Genomic DNA, 16,533 nt, shown 5'->3' on the forward strand with positions numbered 1-16,533 from the left:
GTGAAATATGTTTGATTCGCCCCCTTCCTTGTCTAGTTTTGCAGAAGCCCTGGTACTGTAGATTCAGCACTTGGGCAAAACAGAATGAGAAGGGGGAAAGGGGCTTTTTCCCCCCCCGGACAGGTTTGCAAAGGAGCCATGGGGGACCTTGTAGGTGACGTCTGGGAGTGAATAATAATAATAATAATAATAATAATAATAATAAATAATAATAATAATAATAATATTTATACCCCACCTACATAGCTGCCAAGTTATCCCTTTTTTACAGGGATTTTCCCTTATGCTGAATAGGCTTCCTCGTGAGAAAAGGGAAAACTTGGCAGCTATGCACCTATCTGGCTGGGTTTCCCCAGCCACTCTGGGCGGCTTCCACCAAAATATTAAAATACAACAATTCATCAAATATTAAAAGCTTCCCTAAACAGGGCTGCCTTCAGATGTCTTCTAAAAGTCAGGGAGTTGTTTATTTCCTTGACATCTGATGGGAGGGCTTTCCACAGGGCGGGCGCCACCACCGAGAACAACATGAAAACACGCAACATGAAAACACGTAACCTGAAGCAGACGCAACATGAGGTATGGCTGTATTTTCTTCTGAACCTTTTCTTCCGGAAGAAGTTGAACTGCGACACACACCCCAAAAGAAAAAAAACCCAGTAAGGTTTTGAAAAGTCCTTCCCCATTCCCAGTATTGGCTGCGTGTAATAAAATCGTTGGACTCTTACCTCCTCCTGGCTCCTGAGCTTTATTTGACAACATTGGGTGCTGTGACTCGGATAAATCGAGGCTTTCTTTGAACCCACCCAGCTGTGGGTGCCTCAACTGAGGGAGCAGCGCCCCCCCCCACAGCTCCCTATGTTTCTCAGGAAAAGGGGGGCTGCTCTGTGTGTTTTGCTAGCAGTTAAATTTCATGTTTCTTTGGGGGGGGGGAGCTTTCTTTTTGTGTGTTGACGCTTGCGTCTCCAGGTCAGCTAGAGGAGCTGGGGCTGGAGGGCCAGAGAGAGGGGGGAACCCCCCTCCCTGGCAACAGCAGGCTCCCAGGTCTGTGTATGTCTCCGTATTGTTTCAAGCCCGGCCAAGAGGGCTGTGAGAAAGGGGGGGGATTCCTCACTTTGTGTTTTGCCCCTGGGAGAGATCATCAGGGGGGTTGGGCTGGGTGTCCATCAGTATGCTGATGATACCCAGCTCTACCTCTCTTTTAAATCAGAGCCAGTGACAGCGGTGAAGGTCCTGTGTGAGTGCCTGGAGGCGGTTGGAGGATGGATGGCGGCTAACAGATTGAGGTTGAATCCTGACAACACAGAAGTACTGTTCGTGGGGGACAGGAGGCAGACAGGTGTGGAGGATTCCCTGGTCCTGAATGGGGTAACTGTGCCCCTGAAGGACCAGGTGCGCAGCCTGGGAGTCATTCTGGACTCACAGCTGTCCATGGAGGCACAGGTCAATTCTGTGTCCAGGGCAGCTCCGTCTGGGACGCAGGATGAAACCTTGCTTGCCTGCGGACTGTCTCGCCAGAGTGGTGCATGCTCTGGTTATCTCTCGCTTGGATTACCGCAATGTGCTCTATGTGGGGCTACCTTTGAAGGTGACCCGGAAACTACAACTAATCCAGATTGCGGCAGCTAGACTGGTGACTGGGAGCGGCCGCCGAGACCACATAACACCGGTCCTGAAAGACCTACATTGGCTCCCAGTACGTTTCCGAGCACAATTAAAGTGTTGGTGCTGACCTTTAAAGTCCTAAATGACCTCGGTTCAGTCCTGAAGAAGCGTCTCCACCCCCATCGTTCTGCCCAGACACTAAGGTCCAGTGCCAAGGGCCTTTTGGTGGTTCCCTCACTGCAAGAAGTTACAGGGAACCAGGCAGAGGGCCTTCTCGGCAGTGGCACCCACCCTCTGGAACAGATGTCGAAGAGAAAAACAACTACCAGTCTTTCAGAAGACATCTGAAGGCAGCCCTGTTTAGGGAAGCTTTTAATGTTTAATAGGTTATTGTATTTTCATATTCTGTTGGAAGCCCCCCAGAGTGACTGGGGAAACCCGGCCAGATGGGTGGGGTATAAATATTATTATTATTATTATTATTATTATTATTATTATTATTATTATTATTATTATTTGAAGTGTGACAAAACATCCTGGATGTTGTGAGCAGTTTCCATACGCCGACTCCTGGGTAGCGGTCCTGAGAGAGAGCCCTACATAGCTACAGAAGTTCAAAGGAAAGTATTGTACCTCGCTGATGGTGCCGTGGGCACTGAAGGAGGCAGAAGTAATCAAAGCCCAAAAGAAAGAGCACTTTCCCAGAGGAGAGGTGAAAAAGAAAGAACCAGCCTGGCCCCCAGCGGCTCCAGTATCAGCCTTTTATTGGCCAGACCTAGTTTGGATTTTGGATTTGATATCCCGCTTTATCACTACCCAAAGGAGTCTCAAAGCGGATAACATTCTCCTTTCCCTTCCTCTCTCACAACAAACACTCAGTGAGGTGAGTGAGGCTGAGAGACTTCTGAGAAGTGTGACTAGACCAAGGTCACCCAGCAGCTGCATGTGGAGGAGTGGGGAAGCGAACCTGATTCCCCAGATTACGAGTCTAGTCTACCGCTCTTAACCACTACACCACACTGGCGAGACCTAGAGCTAGGAGTTTGGATAGCCTTTGGGGGCATACAACACCCGGGATCCAAGCCTTCTTCCCTTGTCGGTCCCCCAGCTGGTGCCTCCCCCCCCCCTTCCACCCTGCCAGTCCATGACAGCAGCAGCAACAACAACAATAAAATCAGTATAATAACAATATGCACTGTGGTCCTCTAGCTGGAATAATAATAACTTCTGGGACAATGGGAAAGTACTATCATCCCCAAACCCCAGAATAAGCAGCAGCTCTGGGGTGCCCCATGGGGTTCATGAGTGAAGATGGAGCCCCCAGAACACTTCCCTGGTACCTGCAGCCCCTCCTTCCCCCCTCTTGCAATTAGGCTGGGGGGAATCTCCCATTAAATTACAGTATTTTAAGTTTTCTTCAGAACATGTAGGAGGCAGAGACAAGTTCTAGTGAAGAAGCAGTGTTTGGAGATCATGTGGTGGGGGGAGGGGGGACAGAGTTTGGTGCAAAAACCAGACACACACCTATGCACCCGTCTTGCATGCCTGAATACAGCAACTCCAGGGCATGAGCCAAGTAGCAACGGGATAGGGGCCACGTGTAGAGTAATTCCCACACTGAGGTTAAACACACACACAGAGGCAGCAGGACTTCTTCGGTAATAGTTTACTGAGCTTTCAAAGCATACACTTCTCAATGGGTCCCCAGTGAGGCACAAAACTTAGTTCCTGAGACCAAATCCAGTTTCAGAAGTAAAAAAAATACAGCACACAGGATATCTAGATCAGGCACACCCACCGGCAGAAGGGAGCAAGGGTGGAAAGAGGCTGGAACGACACAGGGCAAATGAGGTGTGTGTTTCGTTTCCTGTCGTCTGGGAGGGAAGTCAGCAACTTGGCATCTGCATGGGCTTCTGCCGGCTGCTTCCAGGCACATCCTAGAAACACACACTGTGATTCGTGGTTTATTGCCATATCAATTGTTTTTCAAAGGTTATCACGATGTGGTCTAGAAACCGGTATTGGACGAGATATCAATATATCACCCAGCCCTAATCCTCACTCCCCACCAGCAATTCAGATTTCCCCTCTCTATCAAAAGATATCTCGCATCTAAAATTATACTCACTATTTTGAGACATCTCCTTCAATATTTCATTACTGTTCAGTTTTACATATGAACACCAGGACTTCACATACATGTCATGCTTTTAAAACTGATTTCCTGCTGAGTTCATTGCTGTGAAGAAAAAAGTGGACTCTGAGAGGAACAGGTCCCACATTCCATACATCTAAATGGGTTCTCCCCTTTGAAGTTCCTGTGATGTTTCTTAAACACTCCATTATAACTAAAGCACTTTCTGCAATCTTTCCATTTAAACTGCTTCTCCTCTATGAGTTATTGATGGGTTTCTATGATTCAACCATTAAAGTTCTTCCTGTTCATGAGTCTGTTGATGTATGACTTCCAATAGGACTGACCCTTTATCGCCTTTCCTGACATTTATATAGTTTGTCTCTTGTGTAGGTTTGTTGACGTAAATCAAGGGGTCCACTCTGACTGAAGTTCCTTCCACATGCCATACATTTAAATGGTTTCCTCCTTGTGTGTCTGCTGATGTTTTCTACGATTTCCACTCCACTCTGGAAACGTTGGGGGTCGTCTTATACGCCGGAATATACGGTAAATGGTTTCTCCCCTGTGTGAGTCTTTTGATGGCGTCCAAAGGATGCATTGAAAGTGAAGCTCTTTCCGCACTCCATACATTTAAAAGGTTTCTCCCCTGTGTGAACCCGTTGGTGTCTTCTAAGGGTTGCATTGCAACTGAAGCTCTTTCCACACTCCATACATACATACTCCCCTGTGTGAGTCCGCTGGTGCATTTTAAGTCTTGTATTCTCACTAAAACTCTTTCCACACTCCATACATTTATATGGTTTCCCCCCCTGTGTGAGTCTGTTGATGTATACTGAGGTGTCTACTCTGGCTAAAGCTTTTTCCGCACGCCATACACTTAAATGGTTTCTCTCCTGTGTGAGTTCGTTGATGTGTTCTAAGGCCTGCACTGAAACGGAAGCTCTTTCCACACTCAATACATTTATATGGTTTCTCCCCTGTGTGAGTCCGTTGATGTATATTTAGGTGTCCACTCTGGCTAAAGCTTTTTCCGCACTCCATACATTTAAATGGTTTCTCTCCTGTGTGAGTCCGTTGGTGTCCTCTAAGGGTTGCATTGCAACTGAAGCTCTTTCCACACTCCATACATTCATATGGTTTTTCACCCGTGTGAGTCCGCTGGTGTAATTTAAGGTTTCCATTCCGACTGAAGCTCTTTCCACACTCCATGCATTTAAATGATTTTTCTCCTGTGTGGGTCCGTTGGTGTATATTGAGGTTTCCACACTGGCTAAAGCATTTTCCGCACACCATGCACTTAAATGGTTTCTCCCCTGTGTGAGTCTGTTGGTGTCTTCTAAGTTTTGCATTCTGACTGAAGCTTTTTCCGCATTCCATACATTTAAATGCATTCTCCCCTGTGTGAGTCTGATGATGTATATTGAGGTGTCCACTCTGACTGAAGTTCTTCCCACACTCCATGCATTTATATGGTTTTTCACCTGTGTGAGTCCGTTGGTGTCTTCTAAGGGATGCATTGAAACTGAAACTCTTCCCACACTCCATACAGTTATATGGTTTTTCACATGTGTGAGTCCGTTGATGTATATTGAGGTGTCCATTCTGAATGCAGTTCTTCCCACACTCTCTGCGGTTCAATCTTTTCTTGCCCATGTGAGTCCGCTGATGTGTTTGAAGCTTTCCACTATCAGTGAAACATTTTCCACTCTCCATACCTTTAAATGGTTTCTCCGCTGTTTGAGATAGTTGATGTGAGCTGTGTGTGCTCATTCAATGAAGCATATTCCACATTTCAAACATTTAATGGCTATTCCTTATTAAACTAAAGGTGCGCCGTCCCCTGGAATTCTGACTTGTCTTCTCCTTCACCTTCTTCAGAGTGGGAGGAAAGGAAATCCTGTTTGGGTTTTAAGGAAGATAACAAAGGGATAGAGAGCACATCAGATGCCATTAGCCCCTTTTCTTATTTCAGCATCTCCTACATTTCTAGGCCTCCTACCCATGTTCTGTATTTTTAGGAAATGAAGATGCAATGTCATCAAGTGGTAGTAATGCACGGGTGTCAAACACAAGGCCCGGGGGCCAAATCCGGCCCGCCAGACCTCGTCATGTGGCCCGCCGAGCGCCCCAGCCAGCGGGACCCAGCAGCGGGACCTTGCTGCTGAAGCGCCATGTGACAAAGCGCCGACAAATAGCTGGGGCGGGGGGGGGGGTAGAAAGGCGGCCAGAGCAGCCTTCTCTCCCTCTCCCTCTCCCTCTCCCTCTCCCTCTCCTCAGAAACATAGGATGCTGCTTTATACTTCTGGCCCTTAAACCCTGGAACCAGGAGAGCAGCTCCAGTGAGTCAACCTCAGCCAGTCCCTTTGGTGAAGGGTGGTGGCTCACTGGCAGAACATCTGCCCTGCATGCAGAAGGACCCCAGCATCTCCAGGTACTAGTAGCTCTGCAAAAGTCCTGCATGAAACCCTAGCGAGCCTCCACCACCCAGTGCAGTTACCAAAAATCATTTTTCAATAAATTGTACAATAATTGTACATTTGAATATCTACTTGCCATTATTCTGACTATGTTTCTGCTTTCAGAGCTAGTTATTACTTACATTATTACAAAAAACAGTAATAATTGAATGCAGTGACAATAATTTATGATAATAAAGAGTGGACACATAGTCCTACAGATACAATCGGCCCTTTGAGGGTGACCAAACTGCTGATGCGGCCCCCGATGAATTTGAGTTTGACACCCCTGTAGTAATGCATCAGCAACCTTTCATAGTCCTCAATCATCGTTAATAAAGCAGCATGATCTGGGAATACAGCCTTTTCAAATCAATTGTTTCCTCACAGGAAAGGCAGCTGCTCTCTGTCCATCAACAGGCCCTCTCTTTCTCTGGTTCATCATTCCTCCATCCACCCCCGTTTCCACCTCTAGATCTTCATGAATCCCCTGCACAGTCCCATTGGCCTCAGGAGGTCCATGTGGACCATTCTGTGAGACCCAGGTCTACGTCTTTTCCAGGGACTGTGGTCTGGGTCAGTCAGAGAACTAGTGACAAGTCTTGGTGCTTGGGGTCAGCTAAATGGGTGCTCAAGGAAGCTGATGTTCTTGGAGATGGACCTCTGTGTACTTGCCTCACACTGCATGGAAAGAGCAGGAGAAGCGGAAGGAAAGCAGCTGGCACACATGGGAATCCCAGACGGAAACACCCACCCCCATTGTTCTTTATAATAATGATGCGCTGCCTGATCTCATGCCCCTCTTCTGACACAGGACTATCCTAATCTGGCACTGAAAAATCTGGATATTTTAGGCAAATGGATAACTGCACTTAAGGGAAACTTCAACCTTGAACATGTAGTATTGATTCATTAATGGCCAGAAGTTGTGTTATTTCTGGGGACATGAATTTATTCCTGATCCATCTTAAATCTCATAATTATAGGATGTCTTGGGGTGTTAGGGGAGCAGTAGTACCTTTGGTGGCCGACATGTTTTTTTTGGGGGGGGGGTTCCCACCCTGCACTCAGCGCTCACCTGTGGCTTCCAGAAGCTGTCATTGTGTAACAGGAGCCACAATCCCAGGAATAATGAAAAGGTAAACCACCGTGAAGTGCAAATATTTAAATGTATATGCACCAACAACCTTCACATATACAAGGAGATTCAAAAATGTGTACAAAATCTCATGCTCGAAGTCTTAAAAGTCCAGTATAAAGTGCAATAATCAAGTCTGATAATAAAGTGCTATGATGTATCCTGCGTTCTTATCTCATCCGACGGGCGGCCAGCTTCTTCCCCGTTTCACAGGAATGGTTTCCTCAGGGGGTGGACTCTTTCAAAGGTTCATGTGTAAAAGCTTAACAAGACTACCGAAGCTCACAATTCTCAAAGAAAATTCAGTTCATCATGGAACTGAAACTGTGGATGATTCCCAGCTCTTCCTCTCTTTTAAATTGCAACTTGTGAAGGCAATGAACGCCTTGTGTGCATTTCTAGAGGTGGTTGGAGGATGGATGGCGGCTAACAGATTTAGGTTGAACCCTGACAAGACAGAAGTAACATTTTGGGGGGACAGAGGGCGGGCAGGTGGGGGGGACTCCCTGGTTCTGATGGGTTAACTGTGCCCCTAAAGGACCAGGTACTCAGCCTGGGGGTCATTTTGGACTCACAGCTGTCCATGGAGACGCAGGTCAATTCTGGGTCCAGGGCAGCTGTCTATCAGCTCCATCTGGTACGTAGGCTGAGACCCTACCAGCCTGCAGACTGCCCCCCCCCCGAGTGGTGCATGCTCTGGTTATCTCCTGCTCAGAGTATTGCCATGTGCTCAACATGGGGCTACCTTTGAAGGTGACTCAAAAACTCCAAATAATGTGGACCTAGGAGCAGCCGCCAGGACCACATACCGTGTTTCCCACATTTTAAGACACCGTCTTATTGCTTTTTTTTCCTCAAAAAACCACAGGGTGATTTATTTTGGGTGGCATGTCTTATTTTTTTTTATGGTATTACGGTTTTTACAGCACCTTAAGGTCTTCTCGGCCAGGCCAGGCTGCTGGCTCGGGGCACTGCTGGGCACTGCGCGCCATGCTGCTGGGCTGTCTGAGCGCTGCTGGGCGCTTTGAGCAGCTGGGCGCTCCGCGCGCTCCAGCAGCCGTTTCCAAGCGGCGGGACGGCGGCGGCGAGGCCGCTGGCTCTGGCGCTGCTCGGCGCTCCGCGCGCTCCAGCAGCCATTTCCAGGCGGCAGGGCGGCGGCTGGGTGGAGGCGAGGCCGCTGGCTCTGGCGCTCGGCTCCGGGGCTGCTGGGCGCTCCGCGCGCTCCAGCAGCCGTTTCCGGGCGGCGGGGCGGCGGCGGCCGGATGGAGCTGAGGCCTCTGGCTCTGGCGCTCGGCTCTGGGGCTGCTGGGCGCTCCGCGCGCTCCAGCAGCCGTTTCCGGGCAGCGGGACGGCGGCGGCGGGATGGAGGCGAGGCCGCTGGCTCTGGTGCTCGGCTCCGGGGCTGCTGGACGCTCCGCGCGTTCCAGCAGCCGGTTCCGGGCGCCAGCCGGGTGCAGGCGAGGCCGCTGGCTCCGGCGCTGCTGGGCGCTCCGAGCTGCTGGGCTAGAAACTACAATTCCCAGAACGCTGTGCACGGTGGAGCTAAGGCTCTTTACACGGCAACACCCCGCCCCCTCCAGCTCTTCCCGCGGGAGTGCGAACGATCCCATGCGCCTTGGAGGTGCGGGTGGAGGACGCTGAAGGTGACGCGGCTATTGGTGGCTCGTGCGCTCCGTGGGGGGAAGGGAGCGCGCGCCGCCTGGCCGGCCGCGTCTTGTTACTGGCGATGCCGCGCGCTCCGGGCTGCGGGCTGGTAGGCCTCCTCGGCCGGTCCAAGCAGAGACCCAACCGCTGGCTCGGCGCTCTGCCTGGCGCTGCAGTAGCAGCCACCGGGAGGCTTTAGAGTAAATGCCCTGAGCAGCATGAATTAATGCTACTGGCAATCAAGCAAGGGAGGGGAACATTTTGGCTTGACAGACCTGATCGTTCTTCCCACCCCACACAGTGTTTGCAAAGCAACAGAGGCCCGGCCGCTGGCTCAGCTCTCCGCCCGCGCTGCTGCAGGCATGGAGATACACTATGTCTTATTTTTGGGGTATGTCTTATCTTTCGCAAATGCTTAAAATTGCTGCCCTGGCTTACTTTATGACTACGTATTAAAAAGGGGGAAACACGGTATCACTGGTCCTAAAGGATCTTCCCTGGCTCTCAGCGCATTTCTGACCTTAATTCAAACTCTTGGTGCTGACCTTTAAAGTGTCACGGTTGCATTTTTCAGGCAGAGAAAAGTATTGGTCTCATGTAGAGAGATGATTCCTAGTCTATTGGTTCAAAAAGGTTCTGGAAGTTTTACTCTGTGATTCAAAGTTGTATTCTCTAACTGGAACATTTTAGCTGATAAGGCAGTTTCCTTTCTGCTGAGAGCAGGTGGTGCGATAAGTGGTTATGAGGTTAAGAATAATAATATTAATAAATTTTAATTGATACCCCACCCTCCCTGGCCAGAAATGGTTTCAGGGCAGCTAACACCAATAAAACGTAATAGAAAAAGAAAGAAACAGTTAATTAAAATACGGGTTAAAATACAATTTAAAATGCAGCCTCATTTTAATAGTAGCCCATAAATCAAAACCATAAGGGGAGGAAACACAAGGGTCAGACAGAGCCCAAAGCAAAGGCCAGGCGGAACAGCTCCGTCTTGCAGGCCCTGTGGAAAGATGTCAAAACCCGCAGGGCCCTGGTCCCTTGTGACAGAGCGTTCCACCAAGTCGGGGCCAGTGCTGAAAAGGCCCTGTCCCTAGTTAAGACCAATCTAACCTCATTGAGGCTCAGGACCTCCAATGTGTTGTTATTTGTGGACCTTAAGGTCCTCCGCAGGGTATACCAGGAAAGGCGGTCCGGTAGGTACAAGGATCCTAGGCCGCATAGGACTTTAAAGGTCAAAACCAGCACCTTAAATCTGACCCTGTACTCCACTGGTAAAGCACTGGATGAATGTGGTCCCGTGGCAGGGACCCCGTAAGGAGCCTCGCCAAAGCATTCTGCACCCGCTGGAGTTTCTGGGTCAGCTTCAAGGGCAGCCCCGCATAGAGCGAATTACAATAATCAAGCCTGGAGGTGACCGTCGCATGGATCACTGTGGCCAGATCAGGGCGAGAGAGGTAAGGGACCAACTGCTTGATACGGTGGGGATGGAAAAATGGCACCTTTGCTGTGGCTGTAACCTGCGCCTCCATGGAAAGGGAGGCGTCGAAGGTTACACCCAAACTCTTGACAGAAGGAGCTGGCACTAATTGAGCCCCCGCAAGAGATGGGAGTTGGCCCCCCAACTCCATGTCGTCCCGACCCAGCCAGAGGACCTCTGTCTTCGAAGGATTTAGCTCAACCATCTCCCACGCAGCCATCCAGCCACAGCTTCCAAGCATCTGGTCAGTGTGTCCAGGGTCGAGGCAGGGCGGCCGTCCATCAAAAGATAAAGTTGGGTGTCATCAGCATATTGATGACAACCCAGCCCAAAACTCCGGACAATCTGGGCAAGGGATAAAGATATTAAAAAGCATCGGGAAAAGGATTGCGCCCTGGGGACTCCACACACCAAGGAGGGCTGTGGCAACGAGTCCTTCCTTAGCGCCATCCTCTGTCCCCGACCTGAGATAGAAGGAGATCCTTCCTTGTCTTTGGGAACCAGGTGAAGCTGGTTTGAACTGGAGTGAGCCAGGCTTGTTATCCAGTCCCAAGGTTACTCTGCCATTGAATTGCTTATAAATTACAGTATTGAAAGGCGCCTGCTCCCACTTCCTATTCTGCTCATCTGTACTCTGCTTGTGTGTTTCTTACTTGAGTGCTGTTTGGGTTTGCTAAGTTAGGGTTTTACTGGAAGTTAATTTTCTGCTCTTTTTTTTTTTTTTGCTCCTGTTATGTTTATTTATCTTAAGTAATAAATTTCTCTGCTGGTTGAATTTTTTTGCTGCTGTTTTTTCCTACTCTGCTAATTATATGTCATACTTGATCTGGAGGTCATTATGGAGGAGAAAAATCAGCAACCTAAAGCCCAGACTTGGTTCTGAAGTCCTGAAGGAGCGTCTCCAAGCCCATCGTCCAGCCCAGACACTGAGGTCCTCCTCTGAGGGTCTTCTGCTAGTGCCGCCCCCCCCCCCCCCCGTGAGAAATGAGGTTACAGGAAACCAGACAGAGGACCTTCTTGGTGGTGGCACCCGCCCTGTGGAATGCCCTCCCTTCAGAGGTCAAGGAAATGAACAACTATCTGACGTTTAGAAGATAGCAGAAGGTAGACCTGTATTGGGAGGTTTTTTTAATGTTTGATGTTTTACTGTCTTTTATATGTACTGTACGCAGCCCAGAGTGGGCGGGGTTCAAATACTACTACTGTACTAGTACTACTACTATTATATTGTGATTTTTTTGTAGTTATTTTGGAATTCATACTGCAATATCAGATCATGAAATGTTTTGATGGAGAAAATCACAGGGTTGCCGTAAACAATAATCCCACCCACAAATTCTCATTCACATACAGTCTGTAAATTTGGGGGGGGGCACACCTCACCTGTGCTAATACTGACAGTCTTTGGCCTGCATAGGCAAACCCTGTGTGTAGAGCCTCCAGCCACAGGCACTGTCTATCATGAAAATGGGTCCTTTGAGTGGGAAGATTCATGCAGTCGCTGTCATCGGATGCTGATGGGTTGTATCTCAGCCTGTCAGTCACTCTGACACTGCCTACAAAGAATAAGAGGAACAGAAATGCTTTCGACTTCTATATCAGTCCTGAGAGCCTTTCCATGGACTCTGCACCCTGTTTCTGATGACTGGTGTACATTATCCTCATCCTCAATGAACCAGGGAGTGGAAAAGACACTTAAAGATGGAAGCCTGAGAGAGATGAAAAGGTTTCTGGCTGTTTCCAGGGTGGGATTGCGGAAACAAAGAGCCGCTTCCGGGAAGGTCTCCCCCCCTCCCCTCCCCTCTTCCTCTTGGGATTTCCTCTTGATATAGGCAAAAATCTGCCTTTATTCCCTTATTGGGTTCTCCATCGGTTGGAGAATATAACAGAGGCCAACCAGAGAAGTTTGAGAAGCAAAGCCTTTATTTTCGCTGTTGCAACAGGGTCCTTCCTCTCACGCAGGAGAACAAGGAAGGAACCCCCAAAAAAGGTGTCTTGCCCTTAAAAAGAAATTTGAAATTGGTTTCAGCCCACCCCCCAGAAGCATCATCCATATGTCACAGAAGGGGTGTAGCCCAAGACCCCCCTCCCTAGATTCATCATAGGTACATCATGAAAGGGGAGGTCTGGTGGCAGTAATCTGAGCATCCTGGACCCTGCCCCCTGCCCCCAAAACCTAATCAACAAAAAAGAGAGATATTTACATTTCCCTGTTTCCCAGCCAAGTTAATCACACCCTTTTGTCTGGCACTCAGGTATCAGGATGCCAGGGATTATCACTTTAATTCCTGAGACAATGAGAAGGTTCCCCCCACCCCCCTTCTTCCTTGCAGAGGAACGCCAGGTCTGAGAGAGAGAGAGTCAAAATGGTGTCAGTCAGGCCTGTCTTCCTGTGCTGCTTCAGACATGTTTCTGTACATTCATGTACATGTTTTATGAACAATTATATATATATATATATATATATATATATATATATATATATATATATATATGACCTCAAAATTCTTATAACACTCTCCTCTCCAGGGGGACCAATGGTTGGACTGGGCAGGCTTATGGGGTAGGAAGAGGATGGAACTTGCAGGAAGGAAGGGGTGGGGTGGGGACTGGACCCCCACTTTCCAGGGATCCCTCTCTGGTCGCCTCTCTGGTCAGGAGGGAGAAGCCGAGGCGTCCACTACCCTATCTCTCTTTCTCCCTCCCCTCCCCCCCCGCCAATGTTGCCCTTCCCTGCCCCAGGGATGCTCCCCCCCACTTCCTCGACCCCCCCTCTTTCCCTGGATCATCTCTGCACCCAGAGGCACCCCTCGCCCTGCGCGCCCCAGCTCTCCATCCAGAAGAAACCCCCCCCCCTACACGGGGGTCTCTATCCAGGCGTCCCCCGCGCCCCTTAACCCTTTCATGACCCGCCTTTCTCCATGCGGAGACCTCAGGGTCTCAGGGATCCCTGCGTGGGGGAAACGGGGCAAGGGGGGTCCTCGTGGGGACCCCCTGGGTGGGCGCCCCATGCCCCCCCCTGCCAAGGCGCCTAAGGGGCCAAGGAAAGCCCCCTTGGCAGCACCATGCAGGGATCGACACCATGCCGACGGGACCCACGGAAGGCTCCTTGGGGAGCTGGCGGGGTCTCTGGGTCCTTTTCTCTTTCCCCCCCCCCCGCCCTTTTACCTCTTTGTCCTCGCTCCCGATTCTCTTTCCCACGGGGGGGGGGGGCGGTTTCCCTGCCGCGCGTCCCTAGAGCTATGGCGCAGAGCAGCAATCCGGCGTAGAAGCTCCACTTCCGGGAGGAGAAGCAGGCAGTTTCGGAGGGGGGCTTCCCCCCCCCTCATTTTTGGAGCAGAAGCCGGATGGCGAGGAGGAGGAGCAACATATTGGGGAGGGGATTTGGGATTGTGGGGGCGGGGTGAGGGAAGGATATGCCGGGAGGGGAGGAATTTTTGGGGGGGAGGGGAATGTTTCCCCCCCGTCTCTTCCTTCTGTGGATCAGGAGAGCGGGGGAGGGGCTGATCCCAGCAATCCAATTGCAAAGTGGGGTCCCCCCCCCACAACGTTTATGTTGCAAAATCCTCCCCACCCCACCCCACGCCATAAGCTTAGAACCGTCTGTGTTTTAGGTATTGGTGCTGTTCAAACCAGGAATGGGGGGCAGTTATACAACTCCCCCAAAATCCCAAGTCCCTACTGTTATGGATATTGTTGTGTCATGGGTTTCTTAATAGTAGTCATTCAGTGACAACATCTTCATGATGTTGTTGTTGTTTAGTCGTGTCCGACTCTTCGTGACCCCATGGACCATAGCATGCCAGGCACTCCTGTCTTGCACTGCCTCCCGCAGTTTGGTCAAACTCATGTTCGTAGCTTCGAGAACACTGTCCAACCATCTCGTCCTCTGTCGTCCCCTTCTCCTAGTGCCCTCAATCTTTCCCAACATCAGGGTCTTTTCCAAGGATTCTTCTCTTCTCATGAGGTGGCCAAAGTATTGGAGCCTCAGCTTCAGGATCTGTCCTTCCAGGGAGCACTCAGGGCTGATTTCCTTCAGAATGGATAGGTTTGATCTTGCAGTCCATGGGACTCTCAAGAGTCTCCTCCAGCACCATAATTCAAAAGCATCCATTCTTCGGCGATCAGCCTTCTTTATGGTCCAGCTCTCACTTCCATCCATCACTACTGGGAAAACCATAGCTTTAACTATACGGACATTTCTCGGCAAGGTGATGTCTCTGCTTTTTAAGATGCTGTCTAGGTTTGTCATTGCTTTTCTCTTCATGATAACAGCTCTTTATTTAAGGCAACAAGACAAGACTGACTCTGAGGACAGGAAAGCTACATTTATAGGGACAGGGGACTAGCTAGGAAGGGATACATTTTGGAGGGAACAATATCAGGCAATCACAGTGCTGCCTTTTGGAGGGAACCAATAAGACAGAGGATCCAAATACAGCAGCTTAAATGAACCAATAGTAGCTGAACCAAAAGGCAGTTACTTTACCCTAAAGCACATACAGACAATAGTAATGCAGATATAAAATCCTTTGACTCAATACACAACAGATATTGCAGAAAAATGCCCCCCAACCTTTGTGCTTATAAAACATAGGTTCACATAGTTTCACAAGCACCCCCTCTTCACACAGCCCTCATTTATTTCATTGATATGCCCCCCCCCCGTAAATAAGGGCTGGCCGGGATCTCGCTCCACCGGAGAGACGCGCTCCCACGCTTTGTATGGGTTGACCGGAAGAATCTATTTTGACCGCTCACTGTGTTCCAATCAATGGCTGTTCCTGAACAGCGTCCTTGGCGGTTGCATGCCAATCACTACAACAGTATTCCAAAGTCTTCCCGTTCACTTACCTCGGGTAAACATACAATGTTTCAGAGTCAAATCGACTGTAATCAGAACTTGTTAAAACCACTACTGGTGAGATAGAGTATCTTTATTGATGGTACTTAAATTCATGAATACTTGGGCCACCTCATGAGAAGAGAAGACTCCCTGGAAAAGACCCTGATGTTGGGAAAGATGGAGGGCACAAGGAGAAGGGGACGACAGAGGACGAGATGGTTGGACAGTGTTCTCGAAGCTACGAACATGAGTTTGACCAAACTGCGGGAGGCAGTGCAAGACAGGAGTGCCTGGCGTGCTCTGGTCCATGGGGTCATGAAGAGTCGGACACGACTAAACGACTAAACAACAACAACAACACACTCACAGGAGGAATGGACTCCATTACAGCCATACCTCTGTTTAAGTATGCCTCGGTTTGAGTATTTTCAGTTGAAGTACTCCGCGGACCTGTCCGGAACGGATTAATCCACTTTCCATTACTTTCAATGGGAAAATTCGCTTCAGGTTAAGACCGCTTCAGGTTAAGTACGGACTTCCAGAACCAATTGTGTTTGTAAACCGAGGTACCACTGTACAAGGCATGGTGAATAATTTTGGCAAATTCAAACGCAAATACAGTGGAGCAATGAACCCCAAATGACTGAGAACTCCCTGCAAACAGCCCCCCTTCCCCCTCTGGACCTAACCAACCAGATCTTTCGAAGTGTGACAAAACACCCTGGATGTTGGGAGCAGTTTCCATACGCCGACTCCTGGGTAGCGGTCCTGAGAGAGAGCCCTACGTGACTACAGAAGTTCAAAGGACAGTATTGTACCTCGCTGATGGTGCCGTGGGCACTGAAGGAGGCAGAAGTAATCAAAGCCCAAAAGAAAGAGCACTTTTCCAGAGGAGAGGTGGAAAAGAAAGAACCCCAACGGCTCCCGTATCAGCCTCTTATTGGCCAGAGCGACAGTTTGGAATTTGGATTTGATATCCCGCTTTATCAGAACCCGAAGGAGTCTCAAAGCGGCTAACATTCTCCTTTCCCTTCCTCCCCCACAACAAACACTCTGTGAGGTGAGTGGGGCTGAGAGACTTCAGAGAAGTGTGACTAGCCCAAGGTCACCCAGCAGCTGCATGTGGAGGAGCGGAGACTCGAACCCGGTTCCCCAGTCTAGTCTACCGCTCTTAACCACTACACCACACTGGCTAGACCTAGAGCTAGGAGTTTTGATAGCCTTTGG

At 49.5% G+C, this 16,533-nt stretch overlaps 1 protein-coding gene across 1 annotated transcript; it reads right to left on the bottom strand.

The window, feature by feature from the left end:
* Positions 1–3,098: 3,098 nt before the first annotated feature.
* On the bottom strand, positions 3,099–13,778 carry LOC118091089 (gastrula zinc finger protein XlCGF17.1-like). Its single transcript, XM_060279335.1, has 3 exons — positions 13,629–13,778; positions 11,844–12,016; positions 3,099–5,639 (listed from the first exon to the last, which is right to left on the bottom strand). The coding sequence occupies exon 3, from the start codon at positions 5,510–5,512 to the stop codon at positions 4,535–4,537; it is 978 nt and encodes a 325-aa protein (XP_060135318.1). The 5' UTR covers positions 5,513–5,639; positions 11,844–12,016; positions 13,629–13,778; the 3' UTR covers positions 3,099–4,534.
* Between the last annotated feature and the right edge of the window lie 2,755 nt (positions 13,779–16,533).

The sequence above is a fragment of the Zootoca vivipara genome, chromosome 10, assembly GCF_963506605.1.
Source record: "Zootoca vivipara chromosome 10, rZooViv1.1, whole genome shotgun sequence".
In the NCBI taxonomy this organism is placed as follows: Eukaryota; Metazoa; Chordata; class Lepidosauria; order Squamata; family Lacertidae; genus Zootoca; species Zootoca vivipara.

Coding starts and splice junctions, on each gene's coding strand:
- LOC118091089 (XM_060279335.1), bottom strand. CDS start 5,512: ATGAGCACACACAGCTCACATCAACTATCTCAAACAGCGGAGAAACCA.